The 25648-nt window shown below is 38.4% G+C and overlaps 1 protein-coding gene across 1 annotated transcript in view; it reads left to right on the top strand.

Moving 5' to 3' along the window:
- Positions 1–25648, top strand: part of SLC9A5 (solute carrier family 9 member A5) — a 2700532-nt gene that overhangs the window by 1636239 nt on the left and 1038645 nt on the right. The window contains exon 4 of the mRNA XM_044081386.1: positions 3748–3826. Coding sequence (XP_043937321.1) covers positions 3748–3826 — 79 coding nt within the window. The remainder of the gene's footprint in view (positions 1–3747; positions 3827–25648) is intronic.

Genomic DNA, 25648 nt, shown 5'->3' with positions numbered 1-25648 from the left:
ACAGATGACAATATCCGGGAGATTGTGGATAATACATCTGGTTTCACATACAATAATAAAAAGGACCTTAAGATGCTTCTACATTACCCTAAACTTGACATGCCTCTGCATATACCAAATAGGGACTCTGGTATGATATCCTGTGACAAGTGAAATTATTGTGAATTACTTGACCTGCCTGGGATCTTTGTGCATCCTGATACTGAGAAAGAATTCAAGTTTAATGTTCAGGCTGGTTGTGATACCTGTCATCTGGTGCATCTGGCTTATTGTACAGTGCCATTCATTTTATGCTTGAAAAACTGATAGGCACCTTAAGGATAGGCTAAGGGAACATGTCTATAATATCAGAAATTGTATCTGCATTCTGCACTAATGCCTTGGACAAGCATATTATCCTTCATGGATCTTCACACTCTTTTAAATTTATGGTGATACAGCTTATTAGTCCCAGTGAGCGAAGCGGTGATTTGGTTAATAAACTGAGACATCACAAATAAATGGATTATTACGTTAAGGGAGGACTGTAGCAAGGGGCTTAATGATAAAGTTCCTCTGAAACCAATTTTAGCTGCTAGGAGTTTGAAGTAAATTATTTATATATATAATAATGTATGTTTTTATTTGTTCATGACGTTATGTTTTCATTTTTTCACTGGTTACTTGTTTCTAAATGACTGTTTATGGATAGTTTATATTGACGATTTCTTTAAAGGCTACTCATCTAATTGTGACGAAATGCTGATGTTTTAATGACTGCAAAGTTTTTATTGGACTATGGCATTTAGTTGTACCTATATACATTTCGATTTTATTGATTTTTTTTGTAGTCTGAAGAAGCAGTGTTTTGGTACTGTGAAAGCGCTTAATACAATAAAGTGTCTGTTGTTCTGTTTATTTGGCTTTGTTTTGGTCTCACCTTTGATATATTTTATTATTTGGACTTGTTCTTCATTTGAGCTCCTGGATTTTTTAGCATAATTTATACAATAGTTATATGAGTAACAGTTTCAAATGCTCTTTAGGTCCAAAAGAATGGATCCAGTAAGCTTTCCTTGTTCATAGCTGGAAAATATTTGATTAGAGTATATAGATTGCTGTTACAGAAACAATTTCTTGGTGTCATAATATTGTAGCCAAGAGATAGGTTCCCACCAAGACCTCCTGCTTGGTGGTTATTTCTACATGTATTAGACCACAGTGAATGTGGATTTGCAGGTAACATAATGGCAATTTGCCTTGTGTAAAATTTAAGAAGCAACACCTCTCCAATCTTAACCAAATAAATCATTGCTGACTCTGTAACATTTGTAAAGCATTATAAGCTTTATAATGTGATCCCTTTACATGTGAAAGTCAAACTGAATGAATATTGAATCTCATTTCAAGTTGTATTACTAGCTGAATTTTTGAAACCATATTGCTCTGCTCATTTCTTATGTCCTTGTACAAATCATCCAGCATGCTAAGAGAACAATCTTTGTTTCTTAGATGCTAGTACAATTTGGAAGGCATCAGATACACTAATCACTCCAACGTAAAGAAGAATTTATTTGTAACCCCATCTACACACATATTGAGAGCTTTAGACAACAACAATCCTAAAGATCTTTTGTATAATCTCATTAAACGTGTCATTACGTAATCTCTCCCAAACACCTGATGAGAAATTTCTCTTGAGGGTAGATCTAGGGGAGAGAGAGACAGACAGAGAGAGACCATTTATTTCAGGGAAGCAAAACTATTTCTGAATGGCTTAGGAAGCATTCTCTTGTTACAGTCTTCCAAACTGGAAACTCTGTTTTGGTATTCAGGCAGCCATGTTTCCAAATTTTTTGCAGCAAGCATTTATATTCCCAATACTTGTTTGTATATTGAAAATTGATGTATGCAAAGGAACTAATTATTTCTTCCAATCAGTCGCTATTTGGGCAGCAATCTCTTATAAGGTACCTGGGGAATCCTTTCAATTCAGTATGCTAACTTAAGGTATACAAGAGGCGTGATTTTAAGTTGCAAAACTCTCATCACTTGTAAGTAAATTTATCTGACGGTCCTTGTGTAAATTGATCTGCAGAAATATTCTTTATTTTTTATCCATGAAACATAAGATGGAACATGGGAATAATGTCACTACTTGTTCTTTTTGACCTCCCTAATAGCAGTAGCTCTCTTGTATGTAACTATTATTAATGTCCATAACATAGTTTTTAAGATTTAGAAATATCAATCCCAGCACTTGAAAATTTGAAGTACCATGGCAACCACTACACAGTATCAAACCACTAAGAAACTTGAGGGATGCTTCTTTAGCTTAATGGTTTTCAATTTCAAGTCTCAGCCTCATGCAGGTCATGATTTCAAAATGGTTAGATTAACTATTTTACTGAAAGATGTGTCCATTTGCAGAAACATGATATGATACCCGTGCAAACCACAACAAAGAAATGAAACTAAAATGTGTCTTGGTAGGGTTTAAAATGAAGCAGCAGCTAAAAGCTTTGAAGCAGAAAGTGAACAATTATAACTGTTCAAAATGACACCATCTTCCTGACTTCCTGATCACCCTTTTTCTTAATACAGTTACTGACACAATAATCACAGAAATTAGAAATCATTTTTGTTCATCAGTGACTCATGCAAAAAAGACCCAGAAGGCATAATTTAATGATAGCATTATAGTGACCTACATCATGGATTGGGCTCCCCAGTTCGCACAAGGCCCTAGGTTTTGTCAACTGTACCCATCTTTAATCAAAGTGGTTAATCTAACCATTTTAAATCTTGGCCAGGCATTAGCCATCTGCCCAGGAGGCCCTGTGGAGGATCACTTTATATCTTTAGTGGTGCATTCCTTAGTGTGTCAAAATCACAATGACTCTTTCATTTATTTAATAATGTATTTCTCAGAGAAGTACATGTTGGGATTGGCTAAAATCTGCTCCCAGCTAAGGACTTGCATTGTGCCCGTATACTTGTGTTTTGCAAGGATAATAATCTACTTCCTGTTTTATTTTTTTAAATGAGAGAAAAATAGCTATTACTATAAACGTTTCTCAGGAGTTTCTTACTGAAAGGGGTTGTTGCAGAGACTAGTTTACATACCCATTATAATAGTACATCAGTGCGGACCTTACAGCACCAACTTCATAGTTCATTTCTAACGTCTACTTAGTGTTCATATGTAGTTTGCCTGTTCACTTTGTGCCCATATGACTTTCTAGCAGGGTCTTTATTTTCTTTTGCCTTTAAAGACAATACTGGTTATTTTTTCATTGTCTTTGTTACCAATGTCCTTACCTTTTGCTTTATGGCCCAGATCAAGACTGAAAAGAGGTCCATAAAGCATGCTCTAGTTATCTGATTGACAGATGATTAAATAATTTTTACCTCATTTTATGGCCTCCCATAATTTTAAGTGATATAATGAATGCAATTTATTAGCTATTCATTTAAAATTATTGAACCACTGGCATAAGAATACATTTTTAGCAAGAACATCCAATACTTTAGTATGTATCACTATGGCTAGCTAAGAAAATGTATAAATATTTAATAGTGTATCTGTTTACCTCTTCTGTGCTGCTGTTTTCATATGTTCAGCTTTTACAAGTGCTGTTATAGTAAGCTACAAAGTACTAGATATTAAAAGAAGCACATCAAATTCTCTTTCACTTTGTAGGCTATATAAAACTGTAAGTCTTGCTTGACTGGAAGTATATTAAACTTACTTTACATTTTTTTCAGGTACTGTATAAAGTATTTAATTCATTTGTTGAAATGGGCACTGAAAATATCCAGGCTATCGACTATGTCAAAGGAGTTGGTATGTATATAACCTGGTGAAATCCTGGATTAAAATGCCACATAACATATTTTTATTAGTTTATTTTTGCATGATTTGTTTCATAGTAATGCAGATTTTGAAAAAAACTAAGAGTTAGTATAGAAAAACTGAAAACAGTTCATATATCCTCTTTATGCTACAGGCAGAATTTGTTGAGAATGTATTGTGAATCTCTTTAAAAATGGATAGAATTTTTTTTGAAAGATGTTTTTAAAGATCTAAATTTCAGTCATTTTATCTCCCTTACTATATTCACTACCTCTGCATAGCTGGTTTAGATTTTGATTTCCATTTTCTAATAATTGTCTCTTTGGCAGCCACAATAATTAGACACACCAAGGCTTTACTATGTCTAGATAATTCTTATTTTGTATCATAGCTCAGAAAAATCATCTCCCTCATCACATCAGTATGGCCACCAAGCATCGCTGACAGAGCATCCTGCAGGGAATCCTTAAAGTCCACCAACTCACCATACTCCCAGACAATATGTTCCCAATTATCTATTTCTTCCACATTACACCTCCAGTATTTGCTGTCTACCTGAAGAACATTTTTCTGGACTCTACTTGGGGTATAAAATATCTATGCAAACATTTCCAAGCAAAAATCCTAAATCTTCTAAGTTTTGTTGCATATTTGGGAGATATACATATATCCTCCTATTGTTTCTTTGTGAATTGCTTATCCAGTCTCTCTTTCCAATCCTTTCCAAACTCCTCTGATTCTTAATAGTTATTATGCAATATTTTATATGCTGTACTAATTATTCCTTTCTTAACTGCAACTTCTGTTCTGGATTTTACTAAAATCTCTACCAGTTGTAGTCTTTCGTTTAGGACACCATATTTCTTTCTCTTTGTCTATACTCTGATATCAATCCTCGATATGTAAGGCAATCTTTAGCCTGCAGAGCAAATAAGTTCTTGGCATCTTCCCGTTCTATTACCTTTCCCTCTCTAGTTATTTGCTCCCAGTACCTTGGTTCATTTGTCAATTTAACCTGATATATTCCTGCCCCCTCTTGCCTATAGTCTGTGTCCCTAATTGCAGACATCCCTTTTGGCAGACTCTCCTTTCTCCATTCCTGTGTTGGCTTAGTTCTTAGAAGATCTGCTGCTTATAATATTCTGTTTGATTATTGTTCTCCTTAAAGGTCTGTATCCAGAATCCAAGTCTCTCCCTGTTACCTGAACATCCCCCCATTTCATCATCATCTCTTTCCACTTTGAATTATAGTTTTCTGCTTGTGCTATGTATAGGAGCCTTAACTGTATTGATGTGAAAGAACACTTCAACTCAGGTAATCCCAATCTGCTCTGTTCTACTGGAAGAATAAGCTTATCCCATTTGACTCTTGCCATCTTCCCCTCCCAGATAAAGTCCTTCAGCTCTTTATTAACTGCTATCCACAACTTCTCCTCTGGTTGATAAAAATGTGCCTGACCACTGTATAAGACGAAATGGACGAAAAACATTTTAACTGCTTGTATCTTACTATCAATATCCATATAACAGAGCTTCCATTTTCTCTGTTTTTGTATTATCTTTTGTTTAATCTCTTCCCACATATCCTTAGCTGCCACACCAGTATCATTTTTAATCTATACTCCTAAATACTTCATTTTATCATGTCCCCATAAATGTGGATATTGTTGAACCAATATGTATGCGGGTACATACTTTACCGCTATTTCCTTTGTTTTTGTTTCATTAATTTTGTGTCTCAAAAAGGTTTGAAATTGTCTCAGTATGTTGCACAGCACTGTAATGTCCCTTTCTGGTTTTGTCAGGTATAAAATAATATCATCTGCAAGTAGAGCAAACTTTTCTTGACTACCATATCAATTATATCCTTGAATTTTTGAGTCCTTTATTTTCTTTGCTAATGGTTCTAAATATGATGCAAATAACAAAGGGGAGAGAGGAAACCCTGCCTGATTCCTCCTCTCAAGCAGAGATTATCAGAGAGGACCTCACCCACTTTAATTTTTGCCTACAATCCTTCATAATCAATCTTATAATTTTATCAGAGAATGCAAATGCTTCCATTGTTCTGCTCATAAAATCCAAGCTTATTCTGTCAAATGTTTTCTCTGCTTCAAGACCCACCAGCAACAGTGGTATTTTCTTACATTCTGCTTCCCTCTGGATCATCACTATTCTGTTTATGTTGTCAAATGTTTGCCTGTCATCCACAAAACCACAATGATCCATATCTATTAATTTTGGCATCACTTTTGCCATTCTTTTAGCCATTAGGGGACAATATTCCCTTGGTTACATCTATCTGTGATGAGATCTCAAAAGGGTGGAGGAAGAGATATTGTCCCCTTCTAGGGATAGGCCTCAATACCCCAGAACTGGCAATGTCAATTCAAATGATGAAATGCATCTAAGTGCTTTGAATTGTATTGACTCCCTCACCAAGAGCAGGATCAGGATGATCAATTAACTAACTAACTACTCTAGGGCCTGTACGTTACAGTACAACAGAAGATTCTATATTGTGAAAGACATTGCCAATAAGTATTGGTGCATTTTGATCAGTGATGACAAGTTGAGAAATATAGTGGGACTCAAGACCTGTCTTTATCTATAAACAAGCAAGTAATATTAAAAATATTGTAGAAATGAAGACTCCCTCTTTAATAATGAATAAAGAAAAGGCACATGAAAGTGTGAGAGTTATAGTCAATGTTTATACATTTTAGAGATCAGCAAGTCCAACTCTACAATAGTTTAAAATCAGTTGTCTTTGCACATGATGGAAATTGTCTAACAAAGGGAATAATATACTTAGTGATTTTTTCCACCTGTTTAGCATTCTATGTTGGAAAAATGGAGAGACAACTGAGAAAACAGGTATACAAGCACAATTATGACATCCTAAAATACAACCAAAAGAATGTTCATTATAGACATTGAATGGTATGTATTGGCTTTAAACATTTCTCATTTATTATTCCAGAAAGAATAACACACAGACCTTTCCTCTTGGAAAGAATATATTGAACTAAGGGAACTGATATGGCAGCTCAGGCTAGACTCCACACATTCCCTGGACATTAATGAATGTATTTGTTTGGTTTCAGTCTTAAAACAAAAAGCCAACAAGCTATGTTCCATCTCCAACAGCTCAATGTGTAGTTTTTAAAAGTACATACACATGTATTTATTCAACACTATACTTTCTTTTTTTTATGTTTTTAACAAGAGCTTCTTGTGTTTTTATATGTTATTTCTTATATGTCATTTTTATGTCTTTTATTTATATATTCATTGCACTTTTGACTTTTTAAACAGTTGTATTTATGTATTCAGTACTTTTCTGCACAGCTTTTATATGAAAAGTACTTAAACAATGTTTTTAATATTTTTTCTGAATAAGATTTCCCTTTAAATAAGAAGGCTTCTTTAATTAATTACTTTACTTAGTTCAATTATTATATTATAGAAATGATATATAAGTAAGTTCTGGCTATCAGTTTCATTCTGAAGAAGTCTATGTTTTGCTGTGGACAAAAATCTACTTGTGTATTAAAGGTTTTATTCATTTTACTGCTCGAGGTGTTTTTCGATTACTGCTGATTAGGAGCTTCCTTTCTGGAGTTAGTTACTGCTCATACCAGGTGGAAGATAACAAGAGATCCTGTAGAGGTACTAGAAATATTTCAGAAATTTTCTGAAGGTCTGTATAAAGAAGCGAAATATGGATATCAAGAAAAAGGTACAAATGGAAATGTCTATAGAGGAATTAAATATGCCAAGGTTAGTGCCAGATGATTCTCAATTACTAATAGTTAGGATAGGAGGACATGAGTAAAAATGATGATGTATAACCAATCAACTGGAAAGTCTCCAGGAATAGATGATATTCCTGTGGAAGTTTGGAAGCTAGGAGGGAAAAACTGAAAGATCTGGAAGGCTTTGTTTAACATTATTTTAAGAGGAGGAGAAGCACCGACATCATAGAAGAAAGTGGTGGTGGGTGTAATAACTAAAGATGGTAAAGATCCATCAGATCCAGTGCCATACAGGCCCATTTCAACCCTAAAACCATGATTATAAGGTGTTTACATCAGTAATATCTAAAAGAATGGAGAAGATGATGCTAAAATTGATAGACATGGATCAGTGTGGTTTTATGGAGGGGAGGCAAATATTTGACAACATTAACTGAACATTGATAATCCAGGGGGAAGCTGAATGTAAGAAAATATCACTGTTGTTGTAAGGTCTTGATGCAGAAAAAGCATTTGATTGAGTAAGCTGGGAGTTTGAGCAGGGCAATGGAAGCATTCCCTGATAAAGTTATAAGGTTGATTAGGAGGGTTTATGAGGGATCAGAGGCAAATATTTAAGTGTCTGGGTTCCTTTCTGATCATTTCTGTTTGAGCAGTGATATCCTCTTTTCCCCCTTGTTATTTGCAAAATATTTAAAAACATTAGCAAAGAAAATAAGAGAGTCAGAAATCCAAGGATATAATTGGTATGGAAGTTAAGAAAAGCTGACTCTAATTGCAGATTATATAATTTTGTACCTGATAAATTCAGAAAAGTGTTGTGGAACATTTTGAGGCAGTTTCATATCCTTCAAAACTAATGAAGCTAAAACAAAGGCAATAGCTGTAAATTATGTACCTGCACACCAAATGGTTCAGTAATATCCATATTTATGGGGGCATGATAAAATGAAGTACTTAGGAGTATGAATTAAAAATGATTCTGGTGTGGCAGCTAAGGATATGTGGGAAGAGACTAAACAAAAAATTATATAAAAACTGAGAAATTGGAAGCTCTGATATATGAATATGGATAGCAAAATACAGGAAATTAAAATATTTTTAGTCATTTAGTTTTATACAGAGGTTGTGTGGCCATGGTGGTGCAGCGGTTAATGTTGTCACCTCACAGCAAGAGGTTATCTTGTTCAGTCCTTGGCTCGGTGCCTTCTGTGTGGAGTCTGCATGTCCTCCCTGTGGTCGCGTGGGTTTCCTCCAGGTGCTCTGGTTTCCTCCTACCTCCCAAAGACATGCTGTAGGTGGATTGGACAGTCTAAATTGGCCCTAGGTGTGTGTGTGTGTGTGTGTGTGTGTGTGTGTGTGTGTGTGTGTGTGTGTGTGTGTGTGTGTGTGTGTGTGTGTGTGTGTGTGTGTGTGTGTGTGTGTGTGCGCGCGCGCGCACCTTGGGCGCCAGGCTGGCAACTCGACACTGTAAAATTCTACTGCCAATCATGAGCAGACAGGTGATCTGCTGTGGCAACCCCTAACAGGGAAAAAGCTGAAAGAAGAAGATTTTTATACAGAGGTCAGGCATATATTCATCAGCCAGAGAAGAAGTCATGGATAGCAATTAAGAAAGAGCTGAAGAATTTTATTTGGGAGGGGAAGATGGCAAGAGTTAAGTGGGATAAGCTTATTCTTTCAATAGAACAGGGCATATTGGGATTACCCGAGTTGAAGGGGTATTTCAGAGCAACACAGTTAAGGCTCCTATACAAAGTACAAGCAGAGAACTTTAATTCAAAGTGGAAAGAGATCATGATGAAACAGAGGGAAGGCATGAGATTATCACATACTTTTAAATGAAGCACTTGTTTTTCCTGTCATTTTAAAAGTGGTGTAAAAGTAATTGAAAGCAGTTTTTTCTGTGAAGAAATTGTGATTATTTTACTTTTGTGGCATTGGCATATTGTTTTAAACTGTTTTCTACTTCTCTTTCTGTCCAAAAAAAAAAAAAGCTTTTGTAGACTAGTAATGTTTGCTGCATTTGCTGACTGTCTTCCTGGGGAAAGACACACCATTTTTGACATGACAATTGAAAAGAGGACTGGTCCCATGATTGGTCCTCCTCTCAACCACAAAAGAAAAAAAATAAGCAAACAGCCTTTGCCAACACAGAAGGCTACCAGTCTGCTTTTTCTGCAGGTGACGCAGGTGTGACCATTCTTTGTACTTCAGATCATTCTTCTTCTCCCTCGTATCCTTCTGCTGTAGCACCTATGGCCACTACGGACTAGGGGTTAGCCATGTTCTCTGCAGCTGGGCAGTGGAGAGCCACTTTTGTCAGTCCTGAGAGAGGGAGCAGGGAAGGTTTCCCTGTTGTGTCAGAATGCTGTACCCATCCCTGGGGAAGCTGCTGCTGCCATTAGTAACATAGATGGCCCCTTTTTTTCCTGTCAGAAATATCTACTCCCCCTCTTTTTTCCTTTGGATAGGAGTAGTTTGGTCTGGCTCAGGGTTTAATTCAGGCTATTGATTCTTCTTATAACATAGTTTTTGGTAAAAGAAAGAGGGATACCTCTTTTCCTGAAAAGATTCAAGATTCTGAATCTGAACAGGAAGATACAGGGATGGATACAATTTTCCCTCAGATTTCTGATTCAGACTTATAGGAAAGCTCAGTTTTTGATTCTCACAGTGGGGGGGGGGGGTTCTCTTCCTCTGAGACTATTGCTAGAATGTGCCAGTGTTTTCAGTGGGAGGACAATGAGGTCTCTCAGTCCCACAGAAATACTATCAGTTGTTAGAGAAGGATTTTCTAGAGCCTACAACCATTCCTCCTTTTCTGTTGGCTTTAGAGGATGTGTGTATTACTGCTTGCAGTTTTCCTTATAGTCAGCCAGCTGTCCATAAAAAAGGCAGATATAATGTATAAGGTTTCTCAGTCTTTTAAATTGTTATACACTATTCACAAATCTAACCCAGAAGCTATAGCTTTAGTTGATCCCACTGCTGCTTAGCAGCTAGTCATTTCCAATCCTCCTCTTTCTAATAAGGATGGGAAAATTATTGTTAGGCAAGGAGGAAAAAGTGTATACTTCTGTAACTTTGATTTTCAGTATTTTGAGTTGGCATATGTATATATTACAGTTTCTTTTGACTAATTGTGAAAGTATGAGGAATAAAAAAAATATGCAATCCCATCTCTTCACAATTTAATTGCTTGTTCAGCCTTAAAGGACTAGAACAAGAGATAGAAAGAGTGTTAAACTGTATGTCAAAATAAATAAAATTATGATAAAAACTTTTACAGACATCAATATACACTAACAGCGTATATTGTAACAATTTTAAGCAGTTTGAAAAATGTGATAGTTAAGTATAACAAACATTTTTTAAGCTTGCTAAAACCAATTATAATGCCTGCGCTCTACATTTTAGCACACTAATCAGATACATTGTCATTGATACCTGATGATGAAATTGTATTTAATTTTAGCTGCCCCCCAAGATCTTTAGACTCTAATAACGTCTTCATGTCACCTCCTATTTCACTGTAAGGAGTTTTATCAGTAACAACAAATATAAACTTTTCAAAGACTTGCAAGTCTTTGAGTGTCTCTTTAAAGCAGTCGTTTTCTTTTTCTTTTTGATATCATATATGTATTCCCTAATTCTATCCCTCAATGTCTTTAAAGTTTTTCTAGAGTAAAATTCTGGACATGACACATATCTCACTACATTAACAACTCCTGTTGTGTCACAATCATAGTGACCAGGGCATGGAATGCTTCTTTCAAAACTTCTGACACTAACATATGGCCCGCTATTTACAAATTATAAAAGTTACATCTTCTGCATTTGTTCAGAGTTCATGCTAGACTCAGTGAAAGACTCAGTTGAATTTAAGATTGCATACTCAGAATTTGAATTTAAGAATGTGTTTCGGCCCTAAAGAGTTAACTTGTAGTACCCCCAGATTAATAGAAAAAGTACTTTCATTCTACCACCTCACCCTATTTTCATGATTTTTGAAAGAATACACGAGGACCAATTTAGACAAGAGTTTTCCACCAAATTCATTATTTGGATAACTTAACATCTCAGGAAGGAGATTACCTAAGGATTTGTCTCAAAACCAGGCCATTAGGGGTATGAATAAAGAATAGTGTGGCAGTAAAAATTAAATGCAACTGTCTCACCAGGTATTATTGACCATGTATCTTTGCTAAAATGTAGGGCATGGGCATTATAATTGGTTTTAGCAAGCATAAATAATGTTTGATACACTTACTTTCACATTTTTAAAACTACTTAAAATTGTTACAAATTACAATATACACTGTTAGTGTGCACTGATGTTTGTAAAAGTTTTTATTGTAATTTTATTTATTTTGACATACAATTTTGACAATCTTTCTATGTTTTGTTCTACTTCTTTAAGGCTGAACACTCAATTAAGTTGTGAAGAGATGTGATTGGATAATTCTTAATATAAATACACCACAGCAACAAAATTGTGTTTTTACACTCTGATGAAGTCCCAGGAAACTGAGGAACGAAAGCACTAGGTGTTTTACAATAAAAAAATGTTTTTTGTGACTCCTTACTTAGTGTTTTTGTTTTTGTATGAGGAATGTTTTATCTTCTTGTACAGAAAATTCTGCTTTAAATAATGTAGTTTCTTCTAGTGCACAGGTCACTACTCATTGTTTACAATGTTAGTATGACTCTAAACATACTTCTTCCAGGGCTATGACCACTGGTACTGTTTTGAGTAAGTTTTTTGTGGTTTCATTGCATTCTCAGATCCCCCAAAGGATGATAAAAATGAGATTTTAAATTCACCCTTGGATAGATATTTAGTGATTGGCTAATCTGCTGCAGAGGTGATCAATATGTGTGGTGAAAGAGGCAAGCTGATCAAGGGAATCTCTTAAGATTTTCATCCCTCCTTTTCCACATTTTGCAAGGTATTTTCTATCTCCTCATCCAGTTTTGGCAAAAATCAGAATTAACAGTCTCAACAAAATGCAAGCAAAAAGAAGTTATGTACTTACCATAACATTCCATCTGTGTTGTTCATTTTCATTTTCCCTTGACATATGGGGTCAGATCCAACATCAGAACTGACTCGGCCATTACTACAGCCCACGCAGGCCAAAAACTCTCGAGCTTCACCCTTACCCACAATTCGGCTCTTCCAGTTACCTCAGATCAAGTTTGCAGAATAAAGATATAAAGTCATAAACAAGAAAGCCTTCATGGAAACCATATCTGCTATGCCATAATGATTGCACTAGTTATATGTCCAATATCCATTCCACCAAAGGATATTCAAAAGCTGGGGGATGGAGGGAGGGGAGTCTAGCATAAATTAAAATGAACAACACAGATGGAATGTTATGGTAAGTAAATGACTTCTTTATCTGATGTTGTCAATGTTCATTTTATCCTTGACATATGAGGTAGAGTCCCCAGCTACCTTAGACCTTGGGAGGACTCACAGAAGGATATTCGTAAGCATTATTGAACCAAAAGATGCTCTTCACCTGGAGACCTAATCCAGTTTGTAATGAGTAATAAAGGTATGGGGAAAGGCCCAAGTTGCTGCTGTACATATATCATCCATTGAAGCTCTAGACTGGAAAACAGCTGAAGTGGTTACAGATCTTGTAGAGTGTGCCATTGTAAGCCTAGGCAAATCAATTTTCTTTTTGTTATAGATAAAGGAAATACAATCTTTGAGCCATCTGACTAAGGTAACCTTGCTGACTGGTTTACCAGACCTTGCACTTGAAAAGGATATAAATAGTTGGTCAGATTTTCTTATGTCCTTTGTTCTGTGTAGATAAAAAAAAGTAACTGTCTATGAACATCTAACATATGTAAAGAGTATTCACCTTTATTCATAAAATTGGGAAAAAACACTGGTAAATTAATAGTCTGATTGATATTAGTCTCTGGCACTACCTTAGACAGAAAAGAGGGATTTGTCCTTAAGGAAACTCTATCTTTGTGAAAAATAATGTAAGGCGGTTTACATGATAAGGCTTATATTTCTGAAATCCTTCTAGCAGAGGTTATTGCCACCAAAAATATAGTTTTCCATGACAAATATTTTAGATCACACTCCACAGATGGTTCGAAGGGGGATTGTACAATGGTTTGTAACACTAGATTTAGATCTCAACGGGGAGTAGGATTTTTATAAGGAGGTTTCAACAATAGTGTCACTTTTAAAAAAGACTTACAAAATTTATGAGAAGCCAAGGAATGTTCTTCAAACCCATTATGGAAACTTGAAATGGCTGCTAGTTGAATTTTAATGGTAGACGAGGAAGCTCCTGCATTGAAAAGAGAAGCTAAGAAATCTAAAATGTTATCAATAGATGCAAAAAAAGGGATCAATATCACTTTTACGAGCCCAAAAAGTAAATCTCTTCCATTTACTAGAATAGAGTTTATGGGTGGAAGACTTATGAGAAGCTAGGAGAATATGACATACCGGGAAAGAGAAATTAACTCACCTGGCAATTAATGGAACTGGAGGAACCAAGCTCTCAGCTTGAGGTTCAGAATGTTTGGATGAACTAATCCCTCTGGATGGGACAGAAGGTCTGGAACCAGGTCCAGAGTCCAAGGTCATCGAATTGGATAAAGCCAAAGAAAGGAACCATATCTGTCAAGACCAATAAGGTGCAATGAGGATTACTTTGCTCTTCAGCCTGAGTGCTTTATGTAAGAATTTTGGAATTAAGAGGTATTTGTGGAAAGGCATATAGAAGTCTGGAGGTCCAAGTGTGGAGAAGACTGTCTCTTGGTGACTTCCCCAGAGGGGATCAGGGCAGAGTAGTTGCCGCACTTGTTGTTCAGAGGTGAGGCAAAAAGGAAGCAGCAAGGCTGGCCCCCCAGACAGAAAATCTTTTTCTTCACCCTTGGATTGAGAAACCACTCATGAGCCAGGAGAATACATCTGCTCAGTTTGTCCGCTACCACATTGGAACTCCCTGGAATATGCATTGCTGTGAGAAAGAGGTTGGAAGAGATTGCCCACTGCCACACTCTGAGTGCTTCTTGACAAAGGAGGTAAGATTTGGTTTCTCCCCATTAGCTGATGTACCAAACTACTGACATACTGTTTGTTTGAATCACAATTGTTCCCATATGAAGAGCAGTTTGAAAGGTTTGCAACATTAAAAATGCTACTCTTAGCTCCAGAACATTGATATGCAAGTTGGTCTCTATGGGGAACCAAGTGCCTTGGACAGTCTAGCCCAGAAAATCCCCTCCCACCCTATCTGGGAGGCATCCATGATCACTATGGTTTTGGGTTGTGCAAGGACAAAGGTGCAGCCCAAGACAATTTTTCTGGTATGTATCCAGCAAGCTGGGTCTTTTCTGCAAAGATTGGTGATAAAAATCTGGTCCAACATGGGTTGGTACAGCATTGACCATTGTGATGCAAGCAGCCACTGTAGAATTCTGATGTGGTATCTTGCTAGGGGCACTGCCATGGAACCCAGAGCTTGTAAAATTAGACGAGCAGGTACTTTCCTGCTGTTGACTATTTTTTGTTCTGATTTTCTGGAATCTCACAGGGGAGAAGGGATGCTATGGATGTTGTTGTATTTAGTACCACTCCTATAAACTATAAACTCTGAGTTAGAGTCAGTTGTCATTTTTTGTAATTTATAGTTATTCCTAAGAGCTCCAAAGAAAAAAACCTCTGGTATTCCACCACAGCAAAAATCCACCACGATAGAGTCCTGTGTCAAACAGCAAGCAAATTTAATGGAAAAAGTAAAAACAGCATTAAAATTCCATAGTGATAAAACAATAAGTGCTTTCAGCTATTTAGCCTTCTTCATAGCGAAGTTGGTGCTGCTAGATGTAGTGAAACAGTCATAAATTTGGATAGCTTCACTCTGATTCAAACGAAGACTGCAGCAAGCAATTTTGTGTCTGAAGTTAAGAATTTTAATAATAAACCAAAAATGGAAATCCTGAAACAACAAAAGAACAGAATGGTGCTGTTTTGAGTTATTCTGTAAGTACCATTGACAAGAATACAACTGTAACTGGTAATTCTGGAATAGTGAAAGAAAAGGGGCTGATAGTTTTTAAGCCTCAAACCATTTTTTGTCACAACTGCCCATTCAAATCAAAGAACCACTCACAGAAGGAGCAAGAACAGGAAGAGTAGTATGGACAGGATAGAACCAACCACTCAGCATCAGATGAGACAACAAACCTTCATGAAGGTAGGGCCAACAGTAAAGAGGAGACATGCAACAACTTAATTTTTGTTAGTCCTATAGTGGTTAATTTATCTAAGTTGTCATTTAGTGATGCTGAGCTAATGCTTTTAGATAATGGGCTTACTTTTATCCCTACTAAAGGAGCTATTAGTGCCTTATTAAATGAACTCAGGCTATTCATTAGAAATATAGATTTAAAGCTATAGTATGGAAATAATTGTATAAGGGATGATTGTTTAAGGCGACCAAGAATGTTCATACCAAATAATATTCCAGTGGTAAAAGCATTCCAGGAAATGTGTGAACAAGAGATTTATGAATTGTTTTCTTTTTTAAAAAAGAGCATTGTGATAAATATTATAACATAAATCAGAAGAAAGAGAAGCGTTTAGTAAATTATGCATGAATCAGAATGTGGTTATTAAACAGGCTGATAAGGGGGGTAAGATTGCTGTAATAGTCGTGGAATTTTATACTAACAGGATGCATGACTTTTTATCTGATTTAAGTAGTTTTAAAAAGTAGGTAGAAAATTTATTCATCAAATAATGCATCGAGTTAAGAACTTTTTATATGGTTTACTCATGGAAAATTTGATTACACCAGAAGTATATAATCATCTTTATGTCTTGCATCCTATTATTCCATTTATTTATGGATTGCCAAAAATCCGTAAGGATTTATTAGTACCACCCATGAGGCCTGTAGTCTCCTATATATCTCCTGGATTACCACACCCGTGTCTATCTATCTTGAGAAACAGTTATACCCATTGCTAAGTGTGACGCCCCTGCATTGCCCAGTAATCAAGGAGCCTCAATCCTTACCACTGGCTACAGTCAGGAATGTACACACTTTGAGGCTGACAAGTACACACACAGTAAAGTACTATTTCCATTAGGAGCACACAGAGACTACAGTCAGTCTGAGGCTGGTTTCTCCCTCTTTCTCCAGATCTCCAATAAGACTCCCCACTAGCACAGCTATAGGGTTGAGATCTCAGCTGAGTGGCCAAGCTAAAACCTCCAGCACCTTCTCCGTTCAACCAGTGCTTCATGTCCCTGCCCAAGTAGCTCATACACACACACACGCACACATGCACACACGCACACACGCACACACACACACACACACACACACACACACACACACACACACACACACACACTACTGGGAAAGGTTGGCACAGGTTTACTAGCTATGCCCCCTTCTGCCCATACTATAAGGTAGTCTCAGCTGCCACCAGCCACACTTATCAGCAACTTTAAGGCCCTTAGCAAAGGGTGTCAAATCCTACTGTGTACTATTAATCCAAATTGTAGTCTGACCAAGAGCAAGTCTATTTAGGAGTGGCCTGTACAGTGTCACCAAATACATATTAAAGTACTTTAAGAGCTTAAACCAGCCAGAATTAAAATGTTTAAATATACTTAATAATAAATAATAAAAGAATAAGACAATACTAATGAAGTAATCAGTCACATCAGAGTCCAAAATCACAGGAAATATTTAAAACAACATTGCAGGACGGTCACAAATAAATAAAGAAAACATCTAAGGTACACTTTACTATATTCCTGTCTGAATCTAAAAGACTTACTATGCCCTAGAAACTTACAGCAAGGCAGGTGCAGGTGATGATGAGTGGATGTTCTTGTTAGGTCAAAGAAAAAATACAAAATGCACAGTCTCTATCTGAGAGAGTTCTTAAATTAATATCAAATATTACTGCTGGGTTAGCTTGAATGATATCACTTTTTGTCACCTGACTTCAGTTTCCAAGCTAAACCCCTTTTGTCAGAAACTAACACAATTTAGCAGCTCTGTGAGAAAAATGCATATCTCTCAGAAGTTTGAAGACCCTGAAAGTCATAAAACAATAAGACACTTCTGAATCTCAAACCTAGTAATTACTTCTCTTCCAAGACAATACAAAACCTTTTAGCCCTAGACATTGTGTGTGCTATTAAACTGAAACTGAGAGATAACATTTCTAGCACAATTGTAAAACAATTTAATTTCAACTTATTTTCTTGATGTTTTACAAGTTAACCTTTTATGTTCCAGTTGCCACTATTAAAAATATATATATTTACACAGCTACAATGGATTATATATATATTTCTGTTCTAAGCCAGCAGGGGATGCTGTGGTTACATTTTAGCTCAGTACATAACATACACTTCTGTATAAATCATATCAATATTCACAAATGAAATAGAATTATTTACAAAATTCCCGAAAGCTGGGCTGGCAGTCTGACATTTCTTCCCCCTGAAAACTCAACCTAGCTTTTCAAGTGTCCCTTGAGAAACTCTGCTTGAGAGGGTTGACTATCTGGGAATACCTCCCCCCCCCCCCCATTCCCCGTCTTGAAAGACCATCTCCGTTGGCATTACTAACCCCACTGGGGTTCTGCACTGTCATATCAGATGCCTGCATGTAACCCTAGTCTCAACCATAGTAACTTGGCATTTTGCTGGCTGGCTAGATGCAACAATGTTAAGGGATTGTGATCTGTAACTACAGTGAATGCCCTTCCATACAGGTAAGGCTGAAGTTTCAGCAGTGCCCACACTATAGCTAGACATTACTTTTTTACAGCCGCGTAGCATTCCTCCCTGGGTTGGACCCTAAGACTGAGATATACCACTGGGTGCTCTTCTTCCTCAGTGGAAACCTGGCTGAGTACAGCCCCCACCCCATGGTTTGAAGCATCCACCTGCACAACAAATTCTTTGCTGTAACCTGGACTAGCTAACATAGGGGGTCCCCCAAAATCTTTTAAGCTTCTGGAATGCCTGCTCACTTGCTGGTGTCCACATGACCTTATCTGGCTTGTTTTTCCTTGGCAGGTCTGTGAAGGGAGCAGCTATGGTACTATAATTGGGGGAAAACTTTCTGTAGTACCCTGCCATCCCTAAGAATGCCCTCACCTGATTTTTGGTAACAGGGGCAGGCCATGCCTGAATGGCTTCCACTTTGGCAGGTTCTGGCCTGATCTTACCAGTCCCCACTCTATGTCCCAGGTAGGAGACCTCTGCCATACCCACCTGACATTTGCTGGGTTTAATGGTCAGCCTTGCCCTCTGCAGTCTGCCCAGCCCCTCCCTGACATGCTGAAGGTGCTCTTAACCAGGAATGACTGTAGATAGCAATATCATATAAGTAAGCAAGAGAAAAATCTCCTGCACTTACTAGGATATGATCTACTAGCCTCTGAAAAGTCGCTGGGGCATTTTTCATCCCAAAGGGCATCTTCATGAACTCATACAAGTCAAAAGGAGTCACAAAGGCTGACCTCTGTCTAGCACTGGGAGTCAAGGGGACCTGCCAGTAACCCTTGGTAAGATCAGTAGTGGTAAGATACTTAGCTCCACCCAGCTTCTCTAGGGCTTCATCTGTCCTAGGCATGGGGTAAGCATCTGACTCTGTGTGACTATTTAATTTCCTGTAGTCTATACAGAACCTGGTGCTGCCATCCTTCTTTGGTAACAGCACCACTGGGGAGGCCCAAGGACCGATGGACTCCTGAATTACCCCTAGTTCTAATATTTCCTGTATCTCCTCCCTCAGAGTCTGTTTTAGTCTCTCATGCACCCTATAAGGGGTCTGCTTAATAGGCCTTTGGGGTCCTGTATCCTCATGGTGCTGCACCAGGTGGGTGCACCCTGGTTTCCCAAAGAACATGTCCCCAAACTCCTGTAATACTGCCCAGATTTCTTGAACCTGGGTAGGGGATAACTGCTGGGACATTGCTACCCCTTCCACCAAGATGTCAGTCCGAGCCTCACTGAAGAGATCAATCACCAGATCCCCCACAGACTCCTCCTGCCATTCACTGCAAATACTCAACACAAGGGCCTCCCTGTCATGGTAAGGTTTCATCATGTTAACATGGTATAATTTATGCCCATGTCTCCTGTTGAGCAGTTCTACCATGTAGTTAACATCGCTGACCTTCCTTACCACCTCAAAGGGACCCTCCCAAGCTTCCTGCAGCTTGTTGTGTCTGAGAGGAATGAGAACCATTACCTGCTGCCCCACAGCATACTCTCTAGCTCGAGCATTCCTGTCATACCAGACCTTTTTCTGAAGTTGGGCTTCTGCCTGGTTCTCCTGGGCCAAGCCCATGAGTTCCCTAAGCCTTGTCCTGAGGTTTAGGACATATGCCACAACAGACCTCTTCTTGGATTCACACTCACCATCCCACTCATCATGAATCAAATCTAGAGGTCTTCTCACCCTATGTCCATACAGCAACTCAAAGGGTGAAAAACCTGTGGATTCCTATGGAATCTCACTGTAAGCAAACAACAGATGGGGCAAATATTTGTCCCGCTCCCTCTTAAACTGGTCTTCAAATGCCCATAGCATCATCTTGAGTGTAGAGTTTAACCTGTCAACAAGACCATTAGTCTGGAGATGGTAGGGTGTGGTCTTTAGATGCTTCACCCCACAGTGCTTCCACAGACAAGCCAGCAGGTCTGACATGAAATTGGCACCTCTGTCAGTCAGTATTTCTTTTGGGAAACTTACCCTGCTGAAAATCTCTAACAAAGCATTTGCTACCTTTTCTGCCTCAGTGGAGGACAGTACCACTGCCTCAGGGTATCTGGTAGTATAATATACTACCACTAGGATATACTTCTTCCCTGTGGAACTTGGGGTAATCAGAGGCCTCACAATATCCATAGCTACCCTCTGAAATGGCTCTTCATTCACAGGCAAAGGTTTCAAAGGTGCCTTCACCTTGTCTCCTGCCTTGTCTGCCATTTGGCACTGCTCACAGATCCTGCAGTACCCTGTTACATCTCTGGAAATTCCAGGCTAATAGAAGTTCTGCATGATACCTCTCTTTGTATGTCTTATGCCCATATGACCTGCAAAGGGAATATCATGAGCTATAGCTAAAAGTGCCAGATGGTAGGCTCTGGGCACTAACAACTGCTGTATTCTCTCACCATCTAGCCCTCCCTCAGGGGGTCCACTCTCTATACAGTAACCCTTTGTCCCAGTATAGAGATCCCCCTTCACTTGGGAATCAGGTGCCTCACTAGCTACCTCAGTCAGGCCTTGTAATGTAGGGTCTGAGAGCTGAGCCTGTCTCAACTCTCTCTTTGCAACCCGTCCCAGCTCCCCTTCCACTTTCTGAGCCACATCTTTCCACTGCTCCTCTGATTCCTGGAAAAGGATATTTGGGGAGTGAAAAAATGTATGCCCACAGCAGAAAGGGTCTTACCATCCATCTCACACATGGATAATGTCTCTGTAACCTTTGGTCCAACTAGGGGCAATCTGTCAAAGGGTAGATTGACAAATTAAGACTTAAATGGCTCGGCAAAGTCACATAGTTACAGACAGGCATCTCCTTATGGCTACACCTGAACCCGGTACTCTGGTGGTCCCTTCTGCTGCATGCACAGTGAACCTCATGGATGAGTTGGTCACAGATTGGGAAGCAAATTTTTCTTAAACTTCCTCAATAACAGCTTCTGCCAGGGTATCTGACAACTCATTGATCAATTCCCTTTGAAGTCTGGTAAAATGTGCCAAGAAATTCAAATACCTTAAAGCAAAGGTTGATGAAGCATATACCCACTTCCAAAATTTATCCATTGCATCGAGACTCTCTGTTGGGTGGATGGATAGAGGAACTTTCTTCAGATAGTTCCTTCTTTGTGGTGGCCACGATGACCATGGTATCAACAGCTAATCCTTTGGCTCAGAACTGTTTGTCCTCAGAGGCAGATAAAATGTTGTCTGGTCTCTTGGGGATGGGTTCAGTGGTGTCCAGTGCTTTCCATACCCGCTGAGAGAGCAACTGAATGAGCTCGTCTGTGGGCAAAATCACCCATGAGGTAGACAGGTGAGTGCTAAAAGCCTGCAGGTAAACTGAATCCTTGAAGAAGGATTTTGGGACTTCCAATCACCCCTCTGTTTCAATATTTCTATGATGTCTCCAAAGGAGATATCATCAGGGGGTGACCTTGGGGACCCTTCCCCTTCATCAAAACCAATGTCTTCCTTGATCAATTCCTCTGGGAAATCTAAGTACTTCTTCTTGCACTTCTTCCTCTGAGGAACCTCCTCAGGGGGATAGTCTGGTTCTGAGTGTGAGGAAGGTATTTGCTCCAAGGTGGAAGGGGCTGACTGACTGACTGACTGACTGACTGCAGTAGACAAGGCTCTCTTCATTGCCTCAAATGCTCCCCCCAAAGAGGGATGGGAGCCTGGAACTGAGAGGGACTGCCTCGGAAGCATGGTCACTCCCAGCTCTGATGAGATCGTCTCTGAGACAGAAACTGGAGCTGAATTGATGTGTCAAAGCTCCAAGGTGCAGGGAAGGCTCCGAAAAAATTGGAGTCAACCCAGGCTCCTCAAAGCCAACAGGACAGATATGGCTCCAAAAGGTCTCCTGATCCGAAATAACTGAAGAACTCAGAGCAATAACTGGTTCTGAAGAAAGCAAAATCTCTGGAACCAATACAGTTGGCACTGGACGACTCAGAGCTGGAAACTCTAATACCTCAGAGAAGGCCAGATGACGAGTAGTTAAAGGGGTGAAAGAAGGTTCAGCTCCTACACCCATAGGGGTATAAACTGGAGGAAGAACTGAATATCCTCTCACCCAAAGAATTTTATTCACCAGTCTCTCCATGTCAATCTCTGTTAGGCTTTTGGTGGAAAGGATGGACATTACAGAGGGTGATTGTTTGCCTTTGTAGAAAAATCTTAGGTAAGTCACCCACAAAAGGTTTGATTGTAGGGGGGTTAAGTTGCCCTAGGCAAAATGTCTTGCTCTACTGTTTCAATATTATGTGCAGATGTAGTCAACATTGAGGAAAAGCCAGGAAGCAATACTTCAAGAGCCAAAGTTTGAAGCTGCACCCTTACAGAGGACTTCGGCATCAAAGGTTTGGATTCAGCAGGAATAGCCAGTGTCCATGTCCAGTACCTAAGCTTTTGATGTGGTATCCATCATTTCCAAAGAACCTTTAGGAACCAACAATCAAGGTCTTTTGTGTGCCGGTGTCAGAGTTGATGATGCTACCGACATACTTCTCTTTTTAGTCTTCTCCAAGGAGAACAACAAGGAAGGTGAAGAAACATCAGTTTTACTTCTTTCTTTCTGAGCAGATATGGCCTCTCCAAAGGTGGAAGGAATCACACTTTTGAGGATTAATTTATTTTTCCTTTCAACAAGGACCCCATGATTAAACCTATGGCAAATGCTGTAACCTTCATGTAGATGTACTGGGCCCAAACAATAAATCCACAAAACTGGGAATCTACCATAACATAAAAGGCTTTAAAATTACAAGATCTAAGAAGCCAAGCGCACACCACATTGGCATAGGAACAGAGAGTACTCTCATACAGAAAAACACTCAATCAGAAAAAACAAACTAATTCTAATAATTTTTTTTTACAAAGGGTAAAGTATACTAAAGCTAGTAATCATAGAATATTTAGATAACTATACAAGAACTACAAGGCAATATTAAAGAGGAAGAAAAGGAAAATATTTGAAAAAAATATCTGAAAACATTTACTTAGCTTGAGAGCTGTAGCAAACGCATCTGTCTAGGAAAGTGGCAAACAAGATCTGAGGTACCTGAGAGAGCAGGATTGTGGGTAAGGGTGAAGCTTGAGAGCTTTTTGCCTGTGTAAGCTGTAGTAATGGCCAAGTCTGTTCTGAAGTCAGACCTGAACCCATATGTCAAGGATAAAACAAAAATTGACAACATCAGGTCAGACATTTAAGAAGAAATGGCAAAGGGGTTCCAAAAAGAAGTCTTGAACTTCCCAAAACCAAGGACAGTATAACAAGTCTGAATGACTATTCAAGAGACCTTGTGACCCTCTGGCTTCTTTTTTCTTCCAGAATGTCTGAGTCTCTATTTATATATATTAGCAAATGGAAAATGATTTCTAGTTGGTGCCAACAACATAAATAGCACTCATTCAATGCTAGTTGTTCTTATAATATTTGTGTGAGTTACTGTCCTCTTGGCTTTCTTATTCCTCTATCAAAGTTCACTTTTTCAGCCATTTCAGCATGTCTGCCATGGATCTTCCTGTTTCATTGCAATCTCATGTCAAAATGTTGAAAATGGTTTTGCATAAGATGCCTCCAAAAAAAAAACAGGTGGCCTCTCTTCAGGATCATAATTTTATGTTAGAGATGAAAATACTTGCTCCATTTGAACCAGCTAACCTGGCTGACTTGAAATTCTTAACATGGAAAACAGTTTTTGCTGATTGCTGTTATCTCCGCAAAAAAGGGTATCTGAGTTGCAAGCTGTTATCTCATTTCCATAAGGAAATGGTTTATTTGAGAAGTAATCTTTCCTTTATGCCTAAAGTGGTATCCAAGTTTACTTTAAGTCAAAATATCTATCTCCCTGTTTTCTTTCTGTAACCTAACAATGAAAAACAAACAAATAATGCCTTCCAAACAAATTCCTGGAGGTAAATCATCTTCCCATGGACGTGGAACAAACTTAAAAGATGTCTGTGAAAAACTTCACCAGTCAAAAACTCATAGCTTACAGGAAAAAAAACTAGCAATGTTCCTGTTGAAGTACCATGTTCTCCAAATTAATGCAGTGGTGTAAAGATCATTTGCAGTATCACACAACAGAAAGGTGGTTTAAAAATGGAAGTAGGACTCTCAAAGCTGCTTCTCGTCTGAAGATATCTCTTTATTTCTAAATATTACTTTACAGGCAGATGAGCCCTGCTCGGATAAAGCAAATCTAAAAAATAAGGGATGAAGGATACTCCAGAACTTGGATGTCCATAGACAACTCAAATACTGTCTTGACAGAATTAATTCTTAAGCTCTTTTCATTTCTTGTGAAGGTAAGACAGGACAACCAGAGTCAAAACAGACTATTTTGAAATGGTTGTCTAACAGTGTTACTTTTTGCTATACTCACGATAACAAAACTATTCCAGGCAGGTCAAGTCCCACTCTACCAGATCCTTGGCTTCATCTGTGGCTTTTTGGAAAGGGTTGGATTCTAGAAGCTGCTATTTGGTCTTCTGTACATACTTTTACAAAGCACTATAAGCTTTATTCCTTCTCTAGGTACACATCAGGCTTTGCTAGGACCACATCCTTCCACCTCCCAGATGTAGTTAGCTAGGGTAATCTACAAATACAGTGAAAACTAAGTGCAGCAGTGATCAGTAGGATGAATGTAGTACAGTTTAAGTAAATTTACCATAACATTAGATGTTCGAATGATCACTGTTGTAGTAGCTGCTCCTTCCCTCCACCCCCTTGTTTTTGGTGTATTTTTTATGCCAGGGAATGGGCTTTTAATTTTTCTTCTTCCTAGCATTATCCTTTCAGGGTTCAGCCTCTCTCTACAAACACTTCAGGAAACAGCAATATACAAACACAGTCCAAGTATTAAGCCAGTTCTTTGAAGGCAAAAGGCCGAGGTACCAGATCGTGAATAAAGAACTGGCTTAATACTTGGACTGTGTTCAGCCTCTCTCTCTCTCTCTCTCTCTCTCTCTCTCTCACTCACTGTAGACAGGAAAGCTCTGAAGGACTTTGCACCCAAAATTGTCTTTTAGTCAGCTCAGCTCAAGCTGCCTGAAAGTTTGGCTATGTGGAAGGTGCCCCGAAGCTTTGAAAGCTGCTTAGCTGTTATATTCTTAGTGGAATATAACCTGTATAGCTAAGGCTATTGCAGCAGTGATCAATCAGGTCAGCATAGTTTGAGGACAGCATCGAATTCCTGGACACTTTGAACATCTTTTTTGGTAGATTTGAGGAAAGAAACAACAGGTTGGCA

Source organism: Protopterus annectens, chromosome 8.part0 (genome assembly GCF_019279795.1).
Source record: "Protopterus annectens isolate FY-2018-M chromosome 8.part0, PAN1.0, whole genome shotgun sequence".
Lineage (NCBI taxonomy): Eukaryota > Metazoa > Chordata > Ceratodontiformes > Protopteridae > Protopterus > Protopterus annectens.
Note: the sequence above shows the minus strand (reverse complement) of the source record. Positions and strands in the feature narration are given on the sequence as shown.